The sequence below is a fragment of the Drosophila suzukii genome, chromosome 3 (genome assembly GCF_043229965.1).
Source record: "Drosophila suzukii chromosome 3, CBGP_Dsuzu_IsoJpt1.0, whole genome shotgun sequence".
Lineage (NCBI taxonomy): Eukaryota > Metazoa > Arthropoda > Insecta > Diptera > Drosophilidae > Drosophila > Drosophila suzukii.
In genome coordinates, this window is record NC_092082.1 from 6,975,872 (window position 1) to 6,997,365 (window position 21,494).

A 21,494-nucleotide genomic window follows, 5' to 3' on the forward strand; every position below is an offset into this window, starting at 1 on the left:
GGAAAAGTGTTTAGGCATTAATTATTGGGCTCGGGGCTCTCAGGGAAATTCGCCGGGCTCGAAATAATGGATCGGGGAGTTGTTATATGCCAATGAATTATTTTCCAAATTGTTTCCTATAATTTACGGCATTTCCTTAATGAAAGTGCTTTCAACTTTTGCACGGAACATTAAAAGTAAAATCTGGGATAATGAAAAAAAGTTATGTATGTTAAGTGGTTTCAACTGTTTTCAATGTGTTGATTGGCACTTCACTTAATTTTAAGAATTTATGAATACCAATTTTTTACCATTTATATTGAAGTTTTGGTGTATTTATATTTGTACTCCACTTTTCCCCTCCATGTGCCAAAGTGCCTTCCACTTTGGCTAATTTTATTTTTATGGCTTTCATGCTCCCCGCATTTGCGTTTCACTGTTTTTCCCCTTATTTTTCTTGCAGTTTTCCTTTTGTTTTTGGCCAGACTCCACTTGCATGATTTATGGGGGGATTTCTTTGAATTTTTTTCGCCCTCTGCCTGCAGTTTCCTCACCCTTTGATCCCCTCGGCACCCAATGCTCTGCATTTGGCGTTAAAAATATTGCCAACTTGCCATAAATTTTATTGTATTTTGACAAGTAATAAAAATGCAAGCCACAAACCGAGAAAATATGGAAAAAATAAATAAAAAGCGAATCGAGAAAATGCATTTCGAGGGAGATAAGAAAAATATATAATGTGCTGGATGGGGTAAAAGCTGAATAATGGATGACGGGGTTTGGGGGCTAAAAGATAAACCATTTTGTAGCTAATTTGCATTTTATATGCCACAAGACCTCGTTGGGCTTTCGTAAGACTTTGACAAATCTCATTTTGGGTGATTCGTCTTCGATTTGTCTGTGTTGAAAGATTTATTAACGGAATGGCTTGGTTGGATAAAATATATTTCCCTTTTAGTTTCCATCTTCATTCAATACTAATCAGCATCATAAATTTTTCGTTTTTGGTCATTACCATTTGAAGTTATCACTCAATCAATTTTATTGAGACTCAACCCGTTTAAAAACAATCAAAAGTTAACTGGAAATTCGATTTCAAACTCAACTCAACTTGGCAACTTTGTGCTTAGTTTTTAATGTGTTTTTATCTTTTTATTTGTTTGGTTTCGTTTGGTCAGAAGTGGGGCATTAAAAGTCAGGCTTTGACTGTTAGCGATTTCCAGCCGAGTTTCGTAAAGTTTTATGGTCTTTGAGTAGAGTGGGTTGTATGATGGTTTTTTCAGGCTTCAGGCTTCCGATTTTATGTGGATCCCAAGGCAAGTTCTGTTTATGACATGAAGTAATTAGAGGAGCACAGATCCAAGAGGCTGATAATTTATTTTGTTTCGTTGCAGCACTGATTTTAAACTCTCATAAATAAGAGTCGGCCTTAAACGATACGTTTTTTCCTCTAAAGACCTGAGCTAAGCCGGCGTGATGCCATGACTTATGAGCTTTTCATCATCAACTCGCAAATACCTCTTTTCCAATTAAAGCCACAAAAAATCCATTTGCTTGTTTATACAAATAAACTTCCCATATCAACTCTTGCATAATCGACCATCCATTTTCCTCGCACAGCACAACACAAACACCGAAGCCGGGGAAAAGTTTTTCAATTTTCCTAGACAAAAATCGTATAACAACAAATCTGAACGCTGCGTGTAATTATCATAAAGCGGAATCTTGTAGCACCCATAACTTGTTGGGCAGTTTGGGGTCTCCTCGAGGGGGTGTAACGGAGTTTTCCTCCCGATTTTCCCCATTTGCCGGCTAACATAACGATGTAACTTTCAATTTGCGTAATTTTCAAAGTGACTGCGATGAAGCAGCATGGCCAACTGATCCCTCACCTAATGACTTCTGCCGTGTGAGTCTATGAGAAATTTTTGGCCAAAAGCCTCGAATCCGGTAGAAAAAAAAAACATGTAAGGGGCGCTTGTCTAGGGGGCGTGGCCTCGTCTCCGTGAGAACGTGTATGTGTGAGTGTGCTGAGGTGCACGCTTGTCATAAAATGCCGCTTATTATGTTGGCTATTAATTTTTACAGCCTGGACGCGACGGTCGGGATCCAATGGACTGTGGCCGACTCGGTTTTTTTGGTTAGACCTGGGGGTCTTGACTGGAGATTAGAGATGGTAGGCCAAGGAGTCATAAAAAGGAAACTGGCGAAAATTTGAATAGATGGGGGATATTATTGGTAATATATTTAAGCTGAATTTAATGAATAGAATATCATTGTTGGTTCTAATATAATATTGGTTGAACTACATTTTTAATTAGCATTATTGATATTATTATAAGTCATTTTCTTTGCCTATCATGTTGGATCTTTATTGAATTTAACAGCTCCTTGAAATCTTTTCTCACGTCACCAAATATATCTTAATTAACCCCAGATCTCAAGACCCATTAAGAGCATTATAAAGGCAATCCCTATTAGTTTTTCTACTTAAAGCTCACGCTACCATCGCTGAGAATAATGCGCCTAGAAGGCTCGAAGTCAAAGGAAACTTGTTGTTGGCGCTCCATGGCAATTTATGACAAGCAGGCGAAATGGGCAACGCTCTTTCCTTCTTGGCCTTCCGAGGTCTTGGTCTCTTGGCCAAGGCTTCCATATCGCGGCTTCTATCGCAGATGTACAAATTTATTTTTGCGTTTTCCCGAGGGGTGGGGGGCAGGGTATTTTTCAGGGGATATGGTTACGGCGAAGGAACCAGGGGTCCAGCCCATCATTAGTACTAACAAGCGACATTACGCGGCCTTAGTTTGGGACTAGTTTTTCGGAATGCGTACTCGATATGGAATGGCCTTTGTCTCTGCGTCGGGTATGTTTATTTAATGAGAATTTTTGGTTGGGAATTTTTATTACACCGCGTGGGAGGAGGAGAAAATGATGACCCCGTTGTCCTGCCGTACTTATCGTATTTTTGATTTTTCATGGGTTTATTAAATTATTCGTAGTAATCCTGCGAACTGAATTCCAGAAATTGCCTTTGATTGTTATGTGAATGGGCTTATGATTAGTACCCCCGTGTTGGCAGACGATGGGCATTGAGTACGGTAATGGGTTTATTCTACCGATTTGATTGCCGTCCATGAGAGCCTCTTTTTGTGGCTCTATGTTATTGGCTTGTACTCTTAGCTGGGTAAACTCATTAATGGACCATCAGGTCGAATTGGTGATCAGTGTCTGAACATTTCATTACTTACACTACTCATAACTCTAGTTTATGGTGTGGAACTGCCTTAAGTACATACCTGAAAGAAAAGGAAATTGGGAAATTAGTGTTTTGATTAACCAAGAAATGGTGGATGAGGAATGGGTTAATATTCATTTGGTGGGGGGTTTATTTGAGGTTAAATGTGTTGATTGAATAAGAAGTATTATGAAGATAATCAAGTAAATATGAATCCTAATTTTCTTACATAAATCCTATCAACTTATGGCGAAAATCCCTGTATACGCCCTTGTGACTCAAAAGTGTCACCGATTTTTCACTTTTACTTTGCCCGCTTGCATAACATTATGCATAATAGTATCAGATAGTATCTGACGAATGCCCCAGCATCTCTTTCCATTGTTTTCTTTCATCTTTCAACTCACCTTCTTCCCGGTAAAGTCAACACTTGGCTAACTATGTAAAGTAAACATTTTAATTACGGAAAAAAGCCGAAGCAACTTTGACTTGACTATTTTTTTCCTCGCCCACTTGCTGTTGTTTTTCCAACATTTTCAACTTTCGCGGCAAACTTGGGCCGACTTGCCATATAATTAAATACAAATAACAATTAAGATATACGAAGTTGCCGAGCGGCTCCATTTGCGGCTGAAACATGGATCAAGGCGGGCCATGGGCATAATTTAAGTTTTTTAATTAAAAGCAAGCAACTCGGTTTGAGGAATGGATTTTCCAGACGCGACATTTATGAATTGAGACGTTAATTGTCATCTACTCAATTTAAGGGGGAGGGGCACCCCACTCCCATGGCTGTCAATTGCCGACCTGTCCCATGAAATTGTCAAAAAACCGCTGATAGGCAGTCCACGAATAATTTTCATATTTAATTGACAGTCTTGGTCCGAAAAAACCTGAAGAGAGTGCTCGAGTGTCACCTACTGCTTCCAATTCCATTAGCGCAACTTGTCAGCAAAAAATGGTATAGAGCAAGGTATCTTATAAACAGATACAGGGGTATATAAAGTCAAGTTAATTGTTTTGCCAGGCTATAAATCTTTTATAAATCAAATAAAACCTAAATATTAAATTTATTGTTTTGCTATAGTTCGTTCTCCTAGTCATCTCTTAAACTATAAAACTGAAAGAAAGCCGGATCTATAAATATAATATATCTGTTCAAAATGTTTCTAATCCCAAAATCGGGCATATTTATTTTTTAATACTACCATTTTACTCCCTTTTTCATGCAAACTTGCAAATGATATAAGGGTATTAATCACTTTTCCTCAGATTTCCTGCATTTGCCTTTGGGGCGTTTTGGCGTCTGTCGCTTGACGTAATGGCAACATGTTTTACAACATTATTAGACAGGCCGAAATGGAAGCGGTTTTTTTTCGGTTTTCTGGCCGACAACTGGCAAATTTTAATTACCAATATTTTCCAGGTGTCGATACCCATACGACCCACGCCGGGGGCAGCATTTTACATTTTATGACAGGCCGTAACCCACAGACAAATATATACGGGCACTGGGAGACCCACTGTATATGGTAGCTGCTGTCTAATTAGCGTTTTGTGACAACCGCAGAAAAAATAAAAACACTTTGAAATGGTTTTGTAATTGGCAAACATTTTGTTTGACCCACCCGTTACGAATTCAAAGTTTCGCCTCCAAACCGAGCTGAAATTATATTTAATTTCATTTGTGTTTATCGGCTTAGCAAATTGTTTTTGTGGGTGGTCTGGTTCCGTGTTTGTGGTTCCAATTAATCTTCTTAATGGTTTAGAATTTCCCCAACTATACATTATTGGATATATTCTTGATTCGTTTGACTTTTTAATCAGATTAAATAGTATGTGTAGACAATGTTTCTTTGTGTTGGTCCTGTCAATCAAGATAAGATTAGGTGCTATTTTAATCTTTATCGAAGGGGCTGTTATTAACTAAGTGCGAAGTACCCTCAGTTTTCTATAAGTACATTAGATATCGATATTGACAAAGAAAATGACTCAGGCACTCAGGTATATACTGCTAAACTCTTGAAATATTGCATACACGGATCACTAAAAGAGTATAAGAACCTAGTCCAGGTATACTGATAATGATACTTTTTTAACGATTTTTTTTAAAACATTTTTTGTTAAGGTTTTAAATAGTGTATTTTAATGTTTTTTTTTTTATTTTAAGTATTTTGTATTTTTTTGATATAAGTTATAAATTAAATTCGGTAATAAATAAATATGTTCACAATCCTTCTTCCTTGTCTAGAGGATTGTCATTAGAGGTTTCTGACTTTAGAAGCCCTTTTCCAACACTGATCTACCAGTGATGATGATGGTGACCGTGAGGTGGACCATGATGATGGTCAAAGTGGCCGCCGTGGTGATGATGATGATGATCGTGGTGGGGCGGCGGAGGAGGTCCATAGTGATGGTGGTGGTGCGGCGGAGGTCCGTGGTGGTGCGGTGGTCCGTGGTGGTGGTGGTGGTGCATCGGCGGCGGAGGCGGCGGTGGGTGGTGGTGGTGATGATGGTGACCACCACCTCCCAAATTAAGTCCAAAGTGGATTCCGAACAGACGATCTTCGTGGTGTGGCGGCGGCATGTTGTAGGTACTTTTAAAATCCTTTCGAAACTGATATATTCCGTTCGAGAACTGCTCTCGTTGCTTATTGAATGCGAACTAATTTCCAATCCTCAGATATGACCAATTTATATACTATTTTTACTGGACTAGCTTGGCTCTTCAGATAGTATTGTTTTTTGCGGTATTATCTTATCGGAAGGGGTGTGTTTTCGACTGACTCACTGGGGATTCACTTCGATTTCCTTGCTAATGCTCAAATAGGGCTATAAAGATAGCCACATTTGTGTGCAATCTATACAATGAATTACTCATTCAATTCAAACTTTTGGGGTACTTTACTTTTTCCATTCATAGCCAATGCAATCACAGTAAAAGCGAAAATAAGAAAAATAAAAGTATTCCTGAGACACAATAAAAATTTGACATTGCAAAAAATATTGGAGATGCAAAAAGATGGCTGAAAAAGTAAAAAAAAAACTAAAAAAAAGAAGCCGCCGACAATAATTTCCGCCTTGTTTGCTAGACGTAGTTCCCAAAAAAAAAGGAAAAGTAAAGTGCCAAAGAAGAAAAGCGAGAAAAACCAACACGAAAGACACCCAAGAAAACCCCAGAGACAGTGCGAGCAAGAAGGCAGTAACCAGAGAGCTTTTGCATGGGGATTGGCTTGATGGTTTGGGGTCTGCATATCCACCGTTTCACCCATTCCAATATAAAAATTGCACAGTGAAAAACAAAAACATTCCGATATCGTTTCTTATCAAAATTGTTCATCGATAGTCGTTTCATTGTTTATTAATCTTATCTATGTCATGTAGAATGACTTATTTATTGGGGGTGAGGATTTTGCAAGAAATAGATATCAGTAGAATACATATATTATAGAGATTTCCTAATTTAATAAATTAGTTTAAGATTTCATCATATAATCAAATATTTCTGGTTGCTGAAGCTACATACTACTATTTTTTACGGATGATAGTTGTATTAAAATGTAACCCCTATGAAATACATCATGCATCTATATATCTGACCGCTGGTGTACATGACATAACTAATAGGTTATATCAATCACTCCGATAAGATAGAAAAAGTCAATAATATTTTTTAACAACAAGTTTCTGTTACGGTGATAATTTTTCTCAGTGCACCACACAACTCCACATGAAAGCGACTTTAGTGCGTGACAATAACTTTTGCCTTTGAGCCTTTTTAGTGGTATGGTAAGGATGCCTTCTGTGGGTGGTGGAATTAAGGGATGAGGGGTTGTGAGCTGCGGTACGGGTCTGATAAACTGCGTTAGAAGTTATAAAGCGATTAGAATGTGTCTGGAGTGCGTCTTGAGAGAAGGAGACAGGGAGAGAAATAGGGGAAAGAGACGGAAACAACTTTCTGCTGTATCAATTTAATGCTTATTTAAAGTGCGACCAGAGGTTTTACCCTCCTGCAGTTGGGGGAGTAAAAACGATATAGGAAATGAGTGAAAAAGAAGCTGGAAAGTGGGGGCAAGAAAAATGGATGGGGGCATTCCAGGTAATACATAAATTTGATTTTATGGAGTTGCTTTTCAGAGAACTTCTGCAAAAGTTTGATAATACATTTTATTAGCTTTGAAATCTTTTCGTGGAGATAAGAAAGGGAGCAAAGACAGTAAGGCAATTTAAAAAGAATATAAGAAAAACGAAAAACAAGAACGGATGTTTGCCAAAGTGAATAAAAGTTTGACAAAATAATTGGGAAAATTTGGACAATTTAATTCAATTTAGTTACGAAATCTTATCAAATAATTATAACTTTTTTTTGAACAACACAACTTAAGAACCTTTACTAGGTACAACCCAATAATATCAGAATGTATACGGTTCTTAAAAGTGTTTGATAATGTATTTTTTAAAGATGTCTATTATTACTGAAATGTATTCATCAAAATATTTATTTTAAAATTTTTATTACATAATTAAATTTTGTGAACAAATTTTTGTCATAAAAGATGAGAGCATCCCTTTAGAAAAATCACTTTAGTGGCACCGCCAGGAAAGCTTTTCCGACTAGCTCATCTGGCTCATTTTCCCCCGCTGGTTTTGTTTACACATCCAATGAAAATTCCACTTTCAGTCTGGCACGTTCGGGAGGTTCCCCCTGGAGAAGGGTTGGGGCCAACCCCTTTCCTATTGGCCCCCCTCCGCCGACGGCCACAATTATGGCCTTTAACCCCTTTGTCAACAACTTGAGTTTATTTGAGCTTTGTGCGCACATGCTGAGTCTGATTTTTGGCCGAGTCCGAAATGCCTTTGAGCATTGTCCCTCCGCATTTTCCCCACGACCCACGACCCACCGATTTTCACTCCCCACGTTCCTCGTCACATAATAATTTTATGTGCTTTTTGGCTGCTGCATTTTTGCATAGTCAGACCCTGAATTCGATGGACCAAAGGGGAAATTGGTGCGGTTGGATCCTGTGGAAGATTGCGACAAAAGCAGAAAATGTTCGAAAAAATAAACGTTGAAATTATTATGGTCTGTTGCATTTTTTATGGTTTCGCTTCATATATACATATATATTCTCTCGTCTGGGGTTGCTTTGGTTCCTTTTTACCACATCTGAGTCTGCAAACGGCATAGAAAATTTGCGATTTACGGGATTTGGCTGGCTTTGATTTTCTGGGGGATTTATTTGTTATGTCTGTTCGTGAGTCACACATGGAGATTCTAGTCAGGAGATACAGTCTTTATGGGATCCAGTTCAGCAAGAGATATTTTTGTTTAATGAGGACAGCAAGGTTTTTGAATTTCAGATGCAGGTAGAAATAATACATAGAAATAAGAATTTTTTTTTAGAAATTATTAAAATTCTATTATTTATTAAATCGTTATGGGACCTTTTAATCTTTAATAATTCTAATAAAATCGCCCCTTTCCCTGTTCTCTTTTTCGTTTCCTTGGAATCACAACACAACTCTGTGACAGCTCTGCCAATTAAGTTTTCAATTTCCGCAAGTCAACTTCAAAGACTCGGGGAAAGTCGAGCAACCACCGCTGAAACAAAGGACATGTCCTAGCCCTAGATTGTTCATCTGGCAACTTCCCATTTCTCATCCACATTTGTTGACATTTCATTATGCGAAACTCACCCTAAAGACGACATCAAAATTTTCGAGGGTGGTTGGAAATATTTGATTTTTGTTTTGCCTACGCACGTTATAAAAATAATAATAATATTTGGATTTGGGAGCGTGTGCATAATTTACGATAATTGCCTAGGATCGGTGACATTTTCAATTAATTCCGGGGGATATTCTTTCAGCAGTTGTCATGGATAAGCCACCCATAGATTTTATGGCTAATGCTGGTTTTATATTTAATAAAGCTTACAACATGATGTCGTAAACTCATGTCGTATTTTAATCCGTTGATAGTTATCGGTCATAAAAGTCTCATAACTTAAAGAGATTTTACGATCGAAGAGTTGAAATCTGTGGACCCCCAACCGGACATCCATATCATAAATGTGGGGAAACAGAAGTTGGAAAATCATTCCTTATTCTTAATTCATTTCCCCTTTGGCTCTCAAAATTTCCTTTGCTTTTTTCTAAAATTTTTTCTTTTATTGACTTTATGGACTTGTACACGGATGTGGCATTTCCGGCCAGGCGACTTCACCGCCAGCCACCCACAATCCTAAGCGCCAGAAAGGGGCCGTTGACCATAAAAGGGGCAGAATTCGCAACACAAAGTGGGACAGACCGGGGAATATAACAAAGGCCTTGGTTACAACAGTTTTTTTTAAGCGCCTTGGCCTGAGCTTGATGAGCTAATGAACTTTTATTTGCATTGTAACCCACATGAGGGGGTGTTTTCCAAAGGGGATTGGGGGCGATGGCGGTGGAAAATCCAGACAAGTGTGCCACAAGTCGATACAAGCCACACACACTCGTCCACGCCCATTTCAATTCATTCATTTAGCCCATAAAGTCTGATGCATCCGCAGCCAAAGAAACCCATACACAGAGGAAAATAATATGTACTTTACAATTTTCAAAAACTTAAAATTTCTGGTGTGGGTCAAATAAACTGCCCTTCTATATATTTAGCTACTAACATTGATACAATAATTTTCCCAAACTAATAAACCTGTTTAAAAAAACCTTAAAGAAAATTCTAGTAAGGAATACAATCTCTATATAATATATTTTTTAAACTATTTAGTTTCTTCCCTTATTTGTTTTCCTTTGCAATTTTGATTTCAAATAAAATTTATTTTTCAGTGTGGGAAAACGCACAGACAACCCAACTTTCCCCCCATTCTCCCAAGATCCAATCGATTTATGGGCATTTCCGGGTTGAAATCACTTAGAAGAGCTTGCTGGCGGGTTGGAGTGGGTGGTACCGCTTGTTAGTTCCTTTGTGTTTCGGTTTTATGTTTTTCCTTCCTTTCAAACATATCTAATGCATTCTGCGGCTCCCTTGAAAATATTTTTTGCACGAATTTGTAAGCTTTATAAAGTAAATATTGGAAAGGGAACTTGAGATTTTTAAGGGATGATATTTTCTAAGTTTGGGGTTACTTAGATATTTTCTTTGAATCTATTTGAGCGTGTGAGGCTTAGTCATCTTTTGGGTCCAGCAACTTGAATTGAGTTATTGTACTTCAAGTAATTGAAACTTAAGGGGAGGCCAACCATTTGATGTATAAATTGACCGATCGAAAGTCACCCTTAAGTAAATATTATCCCAGGGGGTAGACACTTTGGAAACAACTTAATCTGAAAACTGTTACTTTAATTCATTATTGTATCTATAATAAAAATATCTTTTAAGTGTTAATAGTCTAAAAAACTTATTTTTAAAAATTAAAGTGTTAATTCTTATATCTTAGATTTTAAAGGAATCCTTATAACCTGAAAGTGACTTCTCTTTGAACCGGAAATCAAAGTAATCTCTTTACAAACCCTTCACTTGCACCCGAATCACAATTACTTTTGATCCCTAACTCACCCATGCAAAACCCACTTTCATCTTCCGTGACCCATTTTCAATTAAGATTGTTTTACTCTTTTAATTTTTATTGCTATAATCAATTTGGTAACGGATTTTTTCTTCCGAATTTCATGCCACTTAATTAACCCTTGGTGGTCCACAGGCACGGGGCTAATTAACCCATTACCTTGCACCTGGCACATGAACAAACAAAAAAACTGCGAAAACTATTCAACGTGTCATGCTGGCTGTGGGAAAGAAAGAGATGGGTAGAGAGAGAGTGAGGGAGAGGGGCAATGATGGAGTGAGAAACTTTTGGGACTTTTTTTTTAGTTTCGGGGGCTGCCAAAAACATGTTAAAGGTGTTGGCCTAGAACAAAAGCAAAAAAAATAAGAGGAATATAAAAAACCAAAAATGTGGAAAACTTTTTTGAAGTTGTGCCAATAAATTGTGCGGGACCGCTGTGGGGTTAAGCGAAAGTTCTCTGCACTCGACAAGAAAACAAAAAAGCGTTCCTGAAAATACCCCAAAAAAATTATGAGTGAACGTAATTAAGAAAACTTTTGCTGGGGCACAATTGAAATCGTGTGAAATCAAAGGGGCTGGAAACGGAAATCTTTTTTTGCCCGCCAGCGATTTGAGCACTTTAACCCACGCCAACCAAACAAAAAAGGAAGAGCCCCAAATAAAAAACCCAGAAAAAGCAATTTACACGCCAAAAGAAATCTTCCTCTCGCTTATCAAATTAGACAAAAGGGAGAAATTCGGGGGAAAATCGTGGCGTTAACCCAGCAGGTCAAAGGTGTTGGCAAGCACCGCAGGAAGCATTTGAATTGCCCCCTGGCTGAGGGATATCCCATCGATATGGCGGCGTGCGAAACTTCGTGCCGAAAAGAGATTTTAATGACATCGACATCGGCTGCGCTTTATGGCAGCCGCAAAAGACAATTTCGCCCGCAAATTTCGTGTGGGCGTGTTTATTGTCGCTTTTCCCGCCCATTCAACCCTCCCTCACTCCCCCCAAAAAAAGGCAACTGGCAGGATATTAGAAATAAACAGACCAGCAGGATGCCACCCATGGGGTAGGATATTTTACTGGGTGTATATGGGGCATACGGCTGGTTTTTGTATCTACATCGCATCAATTTGCCGGAGGTAAAACAGTTTCAGACTTTCTTAACTGCAGCAGATCGATGAAAAGTCATCAACATTTTGGGGTGTTCCTGGGATACATAATCTTTAATTTAATGCTAACGCTATTGAAAATCAACTGATGTTGTTTATAGCTTTTTTTAGTATTGATTTTAATATCAATTTGAAAAAAATCTCACACAGTTTAGATTACCTTTTTTTTCATCTGTTATTTTTAACAGCCATTTTAATGGAAAAATGTAAAGCTTTAAATAGATTTCAGAAAATCAAAACATAGAAAAAGTAAATGAATGGAAATGATTTTCAATATATCTGTAACATCTGTTAAACAAAGAAATGTGTAAATAATGATATGAAAGGAAGAATATTCCCTTTTGTTCAATAGATTATTTTGCACAGTTTCCTGTTTAAATTTTCAACATTTTTTTTTTGTAGAACCACTTTATTTTTTTGCCGGCAGCTGCTTTTTGTAGATTCATTAACTTGGCCGTCTTCACACTTAGCCTGCTCATTTTGTACGGTTTCCATTGTTCCCTTCTGGTCATTGGCCCGCTTCACAGTTCTCTCTCTTTGCTTTTTCGCCCTCAGGCAACAAGATTCCTAACTTGTCTTTAATGTTTTTCGAATCATATTAATTTGAATTAATGAATTTAATTGCCGCAAATTAGTGGGCACGCGGGACCACCGGAGCCGACAAAAGCTTTATGACTTTATAATGATCAGAGCCGTTACGAGTTCTATATAATTATACGTAAAATTATTTCAAACTCTGGCCGCCAGGCCTGATACTTAAAGAATTATCTCGCTTATGGTTTTTGGGCAAACAATTTGCTGACCAATCATTTAATAGGAAAATCCATGAAAAAAAGTGTCAGACATGACAATCAAATTATGGCACAAAACGGAATAAAAACTCATAAAAATGACATTAGCCAAATGGAGCACGTACTGGCCCCCGCTAAGTTGAATGATGCCAAAAGCTTACATATATAAACAAAATATAAAAATGAAATCAAACAAATAATCTCCGAGTGTGGGTAAAAGAAACAGAAGCCGCACAGATGCGCATAGAAAAAAAAGTGAAACCTTGGCCTGCTGAATTGTTTGGCTTAAATGTCGCAATTGTCATACTCTATATTACACATATTTGTACCCATATACAAAGGTTTTCATATTTATCATTGCTTAGGCATAGCCAAAAAATCACATAATGCCTTTAAGTATTTTCTGATATTATAACAATGAGCACAATGAGTTTCCAATTCTTGATACCTTTTGTAATTTTTATAAACCCAATGGAGTTCTGTTTATTTATACATTTCCATCCTTAAAGAAAGATTATATAAAAAATATATTTTTATAGAAAAAGTATAAACATAAAAATACTTTCATAGGAATATTAAAATAAGAGATATGCGTTTTTCAGTAGAGGTTAAAGATTTACATTTACATTTTTGGTTGAACTACCTATAATAATTTTTTTAGTCTTAAATTTAAATACCTTCTGAAAGAATATATTTGTTGGGCAACTACCTTGCACCTTGCATAAGCTTTGGTAGGGTATTACATATTGCTCAAATTGTAAATGTAATCAAACGGATGCCAGAGAAAGGCTATCACCCCACCTGTCTCGCCTTTCCCGCGATTTCTGAGAGCTTTTGCCATGCCATTTCAGTAGCCATGACAACGAGCAGCAATAGCAAGTGAAGTTGAGGACCAGGCCCGATGCCGTTTGCCGTTTGGTTATGGCCAGGGTAATAGCAACTTGTAGTCGTGTTGCCAATGTAGCAACAACATCGCGGTATGGTATCTCAAACTGCGTATCAGTGGCTGTTGTTTCTGTTGTTTCTGCTGTTGCTACTGCGACTCACGCACACGTTTCACGCTTTTTGCCGTTGTCTTCATCGCGTCTGTGAACCCCATTTCTTGCCAAAACCCCCTTTTCCCCACCCCTGTTCGTTTCGGCCATTTTAGCTACCGGTTTTACGCGCCAAAGTCTCCATAACTTTTGCCACATGCCATTCAACGCACATTGTTCGTGTTGCTATGCTGCATGTTGCTGCTGTTGTCGATGTTGCTGCCGTTGGTGTTGCTGCTGTTGCTGTTGCTGTTGCTGCGGTCAACTGCATTGTGGCTTCTTCATATGGATTGACTTTCAATCATTTCAAGGGGTATATAATCTTGGGAGTTATCGGTTATAGACAGCCAACACGAATCAACATTTTGCATTTGTTTTCCCATTAATAAAGAGGAATTTTATAGACCGTGGGATAATCGCGTTATGCGTTTTTATGCGTTAAAACAAAAAACAATAGGGTTTTAGATTTTAATTTTTAATGTTTAATCAATTTCAATAAAATACCTAAAGAAAAAAAATCTTTTCTATACCTAAAAATAAAATTTGCATAATATTTATGAGCATAAATAAGGCCACTTAAGAAACTTTTTTCAAACTTAATGAAAACTGAATCTGCTTATAACTTTTTGAACCAAGATCACCCGTATTTGGTCCACAGGGTATCGGTCTTTTCAAAACTTGTGTTTAATTTATCGATTCCCAGTGTTTGTGGATTCTTTGCAGGCAAAGTTTTTGTCCCCAGAGCTGCATACTTGCCGTCTCAGTCGCATACTAAAGCGCCATCTCTTTCTACTTCTCAGAGTCTCCGCTCGTTTATGTGACTCGCATGCGAGAAAAGTGCTCCATTCCGTGAATCGACTTTAGCATTTCATTTGCCAGCCAGCTACTCACTCTAATTCTGCGCCGTTCATTTCATTTCATTTCTGTGTGGGTTATGTTCGGCACGATTGCCATGGAAACTGCAATGCCAAAGCGCATTATTTGATTATGCAGGGGGCACTGGGGAGGAGTGAAAGAGATGGGTGGGTGCAGAGAAGAAAGAGACGGGGGACGAGGGAGATAGGTCAAAGAGCAAGCCAACTTTTGTTCTATGATCCTTGAGTTCCGCCTGCACTTGCATAACATTTTCAGCTGACTTTCACGGACCACCTAACTGACCAAATGCATTTCAAAATGCATTTCCCCCCAGTGAAAGCATTACGTTCTTCCACTCTTACTCTAAAACCACTCTGTTTCATAAATCATTCATACGCCAGTATTTTTATGCCATTCGATAAGTGGCTCTCGATTGCTTACATTTCTTCAGAGGCTCCCTTTAAAAGGGCTACAGTGGGTGCTAATAGTATTACATTTTTATAAAATCTTATGTGGTATTAATAAAATAAATATATCCTTAAATTGCATTTATTTATACCCCATTTTATTACGAATGTTTACTTTTAAAAGCTGTTTTTCCAAAAAAAAATTCTATTTATTTTTATGTTTGTAACTTTGTCCTTAGAATTTTAAGGCTTTACCAAGCGTTTACCAATTTGAACATATTTTGTAGAACTCTTTTAAGATTCTTCTTCTTGTTATATCCAAAAATTATTTTTATCACATATTATTCCATGCAGTTCTTTTAGAATTTGGAATATCCACTGTACCCCAGTTCATCTCTGTTTGAAGCTCTCTCCCTAGTAAGCAAAAAAGCATCCCGCCTTGGATAAATTATGTTAATTTAGTTCTACCCCTCCAAAACCCCTACTCCACTCCACTTTGCTCTTTAATAACTTGACAAATGAAGAAAAGAAAAAGGCGAGCGGAGAAGTCTCCTCGACGGACTTACGACTGCCAGGCATATAATTTCGCAAAAGCGCAACAAATTGTTAATTTTCCTGTGCTCTGCGTCTCTTTCGGTTTCTGTTAATTTGCATATTTTCTTCGTTCTTTCGTTCGTTTTTTTAACGTTCTTATAAATGAAAAATAATTGTTGAGCGTGTCTACAAAATGGTAATAAATTCTAGACAAGTAAGGCAAATTGTTGCCTTTGGGTTGGTTTATTATTTAGGGGTATACTTAAGATTTTCGAGTGCCTAAAAGAATGGGCAACTTAATCTAAAAGCTATTTGTGGTGCTATATTATTATTGAGTTTTAAGTTTTATTTTAAAAACAAGCTTTAACTTTAAATGCATGTGCATATTTCTAGGCTTTGGGAATTTCTAAAAAATGTGTTGAAGTCCATATGTCTGTGGACCAAAAACCGAAATGCAGACCAATTTCGTTCGTTTAATATTCGGAGCACAAAGCAAATGGAATCCCTACGGAACTGGACATTTCCAGGTGGACAGGTACAGGTGATTCATAGGCCAACCCAGTACTCGCCCCCTGAATTCCTGTCTGTCTGAGAAGGGGAAATCCATCAAATGAGCTGCCAACGCGTTGTGGAGTCAATACAAATTGTTAACTTCCCCTTTTGGCCCCCACACTCTGGATCCAGCCTGCTATATTTACTTGGCCAGAAGTGTTTAAAGGGGAGTGCCACGGGGCGGAGGGATTTTCAGGGGGGTATATATCTCTCTGTGAGCATTATTCAATGTTTGCAACGAACGTGCGCAAATTACGGATTCAATGCACGTAGCCGGTGGCCAAAGCTTCCAAGCTTCCCGCGTCGAGAGTTTCAGACACTGTTTACCCAAAAGCAGTCGATGTTGGTATATTTTTGTTGTAGATGTCTACCGCCATCATCAACGCCCAAGCAACAACTGTCCTATCCTATCCCTCTTACTCCGGCGTACTCCGACTGACGACACATTAAAATAATGTGTTTTTAAATTTAACATTAATTGCCGTTGAATGGTTTCTGAATGGGCCTGCTGCACTGGAAGAAAACAAGAGGATTCAAAAGAAGAAAACTTACATTTTGCTAGCGTTTAAATACATTTAAAGCCGTTAAAAGGTAACTTTACTGGTTAAGTATCACTGAAATCAAGTAAGGGATAGATCTTCAGCCAAATCAAAGCCCTGTATAGACTCAAAATTTTTTTTTATCGATTTTTAAACATTTTAACATTATTTTTTCAGTGTATGAACCGGCTGCGCCTGTTCCTATCCATTTACTGTTATTTTCTTGGCGCAGCATCTCAAGGAGTGCCCCTTTACAACAACAGCGATTTTCGCTGGTCGCTTGTAGTGCATTAAGTCATCATTTTATTTTAATTTTTTTTTCGAAGACTTTTCCCATAAATCGTTTTCCCCTAGCCTGGGACTTTAATGTTTTTATATAAGATGCGATGAGGGGAAAATATGTTTTTTATGGCTTTTGGCATTTTGCATGCATTAGCGAGTGCCCCTCGAGTGTCTGTGTGCGCTTAGGCTAGAGTGAAAAATTTTGATTATATTTGTTAAGCAATTGAAAAATTGCTCATCGCTGGGAAATTGTTAGGAAGGGGAAGTCCGATGTGAAAATTGAGATTTAAAGAGATGAACGGTGAATGAAATGTACATTTGAAAAATGGGTTTGCATTTAATTTGAAGCTTAATCAACAGATTAATAAGAAAATCTCTATAGAGAAAGATGTATTTTTCTTGATTTCTAGAGTTTAAGGATATAAATAAACGCAATATTTAAAATATTTCAATAGCTATTCATTAATTTTCTAGTATTATATTACATCCAATGCATATAAGCAATCAATGTATGACCACTCTTAACTTACAGATGTTCATATAGTGAACGGATTAAATCTTCGGGTTTATTGACCTAGAAAATCCCTTCAATTGTGAACTGACATTTGCCAGTGCTGATTCGCAGCCCCGTTTACCACAATGCAGCTCTAATCCAGTGTTAAGCTGGCACCTAACCCCACTCACTCCCCCCAATTACGTAATCGGAGCATTAAGTAGACCCAGTTAATGCTGGGTCTATAAGTGCCCATCAACAGGGATGCTCTCCCTCCCACTCGACAGCCCCCCTCCAAATTGTCTATGACTTTCATTCGATTTGCCTAACAAGCCATAATCATGTGCTGCTGTATTTAATTACTACCGTCTGGTCATATTGGAAATTGTCGGGGTTATAGAAAGAGAGGCATAGCTGGCTGGATGAGAGAGACGGCAAACAGGAGCTTGGCCGGCAAACACAATTGAGTCATTAAGCCGCAATCTAATTAAGCCCAAAAATGTGAAATGAGCCCGAGAATGGGCCACAACGCAAAGGCCTCTAAGTTGGCTTAGAGGCAGCGCGTTAAGCGAATTAGTTTTGGTCTTGTTCTTTGACTCGGGGCCCCGAATAAAAAAAAAAAAACAGGGAACTCATCTGGAGTCCACAAATTTTTACGGCACTTTAACGTGACCGTTTTCAGGCTCTCCTCTTTTTTACCCTCCGCATTTTACATTTTGGTTGGTCGTCAAGATTTATTTCGTGTCTGCCCGCGACCACGTAGGTCATTAAATTGTTTAGAAATCGCGGACAGCCGTATTAGAAGCCTCCGAAAGTATCTCAGTATCCAGACCCAAATAACCACCGAGCCCAGCCCAAGACCCCATTCTCAAATGAACCACAAAATGACTGAGAGCCGGCGGCACACGCATACTTACAGTGGTTCGGAATTGTCAAGAATAGGGAAAAAAGAATAATAAAAAAATTCTTTTATAAAATTATCAACTTTTACCTTTGAAGGGTTTACTTGCTAAGATTTTTATAGTAAGAAGAACCCTAAAAATATTGTTAGAACTAAGATAGGATCAACAGTTTGACTTTCAAGATAAAATTAAAATTGAAAAACCAAAGAGTAAAATAATTTCTATAAATTGTTTAGTTTTCAAACATTAAGAATTAGGGCTTAGAAAAAATTTCTTTTAAGACCTATAGTAACTAAATAATTTTTTTTAAATAATATTTTTGAGCGTTTTTTTTTGCTTCCAATATTTTTGGAACTTTCCATATTACATAAGCCCACTGTTGCACCTTTTTAATCTTTAATTTTTTGTTGGTTTTCCTAAGTTCTTTGTAGCTCTTTCTGGCTGATAGCAACCAGTCCATAGCCACGAGAAATAGATACAGTTAATGCCGCAAATGATGTCTAATGACGGTTTCGTCTTACGCGTTGAAATTGCCCAAACCGCAACAGCGACGGTTGAGTTGGGTTTTGGCCGGAGTGTGTGATAGAAATTGATGTGGACTTTGGGAGATTAATGCGCCAACGGATCAAGGTCGCATTGGTGGCTAATCGATAATAATCCTGGCTGGATCTCAAGCCGACTTACCTTCAACTTTGGCCAGGGCCAGCACGGAGATGGTCTGGAGGGCGGGCACCGCCCAGGCGACCAGGTGGAATAAGTGCGACTTGTTCTCAATGGCCTCGTGGCCCCATTTGAGGCCGGCGGCCAAAAACCAGGCGAATGCCAGACACGACCACCACGCGAAGGCCGCCATGCAGCAGAAGTAGAGTGCCATGAATAAAACCGTGCAGGACGTGGTTTGCCGGTGGCCCTGTCGGGAAAGCAATGAAAATAAGGTCAATAAAATCACAATTAATTTAAGGCCAGACAGGGAGGGCGAAGTTTTCAATACCCTTGCTGGCAAGGTACATGAGGAAAAGTATATAATAAAAGTTAATATTAAATGTAAGTGCCTTTCTCTCATCCGAATGTTTAAAGTAGGTTTTAGTCCTAGTAAGGAGAAGGTAAAATGTATTAAAAATAATTTTAAAAATTAAGAATAAAAAAAATATTCGATTCGGAATTAAATCAATGTGTGTTGACGTGTTTTATTGAACGTAGAATTTAGGTATGAATTTTACAATAAACCTAAAATGTAATCATTTTTAGTTTTAAAATACTATTTTTAATGTTGGTTATGTCCATAGAAAGAATCATTTTTATGGTATATAATAATTGGCCTTTCAAAATCCTAAATAACCTGTATGTACTTTTTTTTAACAGAAGCATATGAAATGATTCGGTTTGTGAACATTAAAATTTGATACAAGTAAGAGCTGTTTGTAAGAAATGATTATTTCTCCATCTGTCCAGCTCCAGCAAATAAAAGTGACCTCTTCGGAGGCATTAAAAATGGGTGAGGACTGGTTTTCCAGGCAGAAGCAGAGGCACTGCAGAGGTGCTGCTGCTGGGTTGCATCTCACCTGGGTGATGGTGGACATCATCTGCAGGCGGCCGAGCTTGACGGGCGGCGGAAATGGTTCGCGGCACGACACGGAATCTCCAGCCCCCAAGCCCGCCACGTAGGCGCATCCAACCACCAGGTAGCAGACGGCCAGGAATACGATGGCCCTCTCCGGGTAACGAAAACGCGACGAGTCAATCAGGAAGGTGAGCACCTGCAACGAGTCACAGAACGGGGAGAATGGATATTAAATATAAATTTAGATTTAATTAGGTTCGCCTTAATTAACCCAAGAAATGCTTTGATGTTCCCTTAAAAATGCATTAGTGTTTATATGAGTGCGGGTATATTAAAGCAGTGGAGAACCTATTAGGGATCCTCTTCGCAGCGCCTTTTGGTCATTAGGCTCTACACATTAGCTGATTGTGATTGTTGTGCCATTTACTCCAAAAGCCGAGACCCATTTAATTCGCAAGGTTTCTTTCCCTTGGCCAGTTGGCCTTAATGAATATGGCTGAGATGTCCTTAATTGGAATTTTGCTTTTGGACCGAAAGCTAAGACAAATGCTAAATAAAGCTCAAGAACTTTAATCACTTTAAAATATTTTTTTCTGAGAAGGTGAAATGAATCCTGTCCTCTCCCTAATATTAAGAATGATTTAATGGTTAATTAAAAACAATCATATTTTTATTTGAATAATTTAGATTCAAAGATATCTGTTGTTGTTAAAGATATATTAATCGTTTCACGAATATTACTCATACGTAACGTTGTCCTTTGCAGATATTAATATAAATTGAAAGATATCAATGGCATCCAATTATCATCAATACTAACTCAATTGCCTTAATTGAGACCTTGAACATATTAACTCATATTACCAACAATTGCCAGTTTGGCTAACCAGCAACCAATCTAGGGTTTCTCTGAGACGGACAAAACTTCCGGTTTGGCAGAGGGCCAAATGGGAATGGATAGACAGAGATAAAACCCGAGATAAGGCCAACATAATGGTTGACAATTCCTCAAAGCTTTAAAAGCAATTACAATCCACCCAAAGACACACAGAGGGATACTGTTTTCCCTGCCCTTCCCCCAACCGCAAACTCACACATTAAACTTCGCCATCCTTCTCTAAATTTCTCTGTTGCCTGTCTGATTACGCGCCATTTAAATAAATTCATTATCATTCCCACTAAGCCAGGCCAAGGAGTCTTTTGTCTAAACCAGAAACCCCGAACCAGAAAACCCGACCGAACCCAAGCAAAGTCATTTAATTTGATCATTACAAAACTATCAGAGAGAAACAGTTAGCTGGAAGTCGAGTGTGTGTGTGTGTGGGTGTCCTCGTTCGCGTGTGTGTGTCCGTGTGAGTATCTGTGTGTGTGTGGGCCGTGTTTGCGTTTGAGTTTGAGTTGTTCGCATTGCATTAATGTGCCGAGTATTATTGTTGCCACGACGAGACCTCTGAATTATTCATAGATGCAGAACGCACTTCTCGGCTCTGAGTCGTGGCTAACATCAGTCTCCCTCACGAACCACATAGCTGCACTGGAAAAAAATATTCTAGATAATAGTCACCTGGTATTTCATAATTTAAATGTTTTTCCTTTAA

At 38.2% G+C, this 21,494-nt stretch overlaps 2 protein-coding genes across 2 annotated transcripts in view; both read right to left on the reverse strand.

Moving 5' to 3' along the window:
* Positions 1-21,494, reverse strand: part of fz (frizzled class receptor) — a 95,778-nt gene that overhangs the window by 35,557 nt on the left and 38,727 nt on the right. The window contains exons 3-4 of the mRNA XM_017079370.4: positions 19,898-20,092; positions 19,020-19,245 (exon numbers count right to left, since the gene is read on the reverse strand). Coding sequence (XP_016934859.1) covers positions 19,020-19,245; positions 19,898-20,092 — 421 coding nt within the window. The remainder of the gene's footprint in view (positions 1-19,019; positions 19,246-19,897; positions 20,093-21,494) is intronic.
* LOC108013489 (histidine-rich glycoprotein) lies at positions 5,334-5,895 on the reverse strand. The gene has a single exon (XM_017079371.4). It carries the CDS (start codon positions 5,802-5,804, stop codon positions 5,520-5,522), a length of 285 nt encoding a protein of 94 aa, XP_016934860.3. The 5' UTR covers positions 5,805-5,895; the 3' UTR covers positions 5,334-5,519.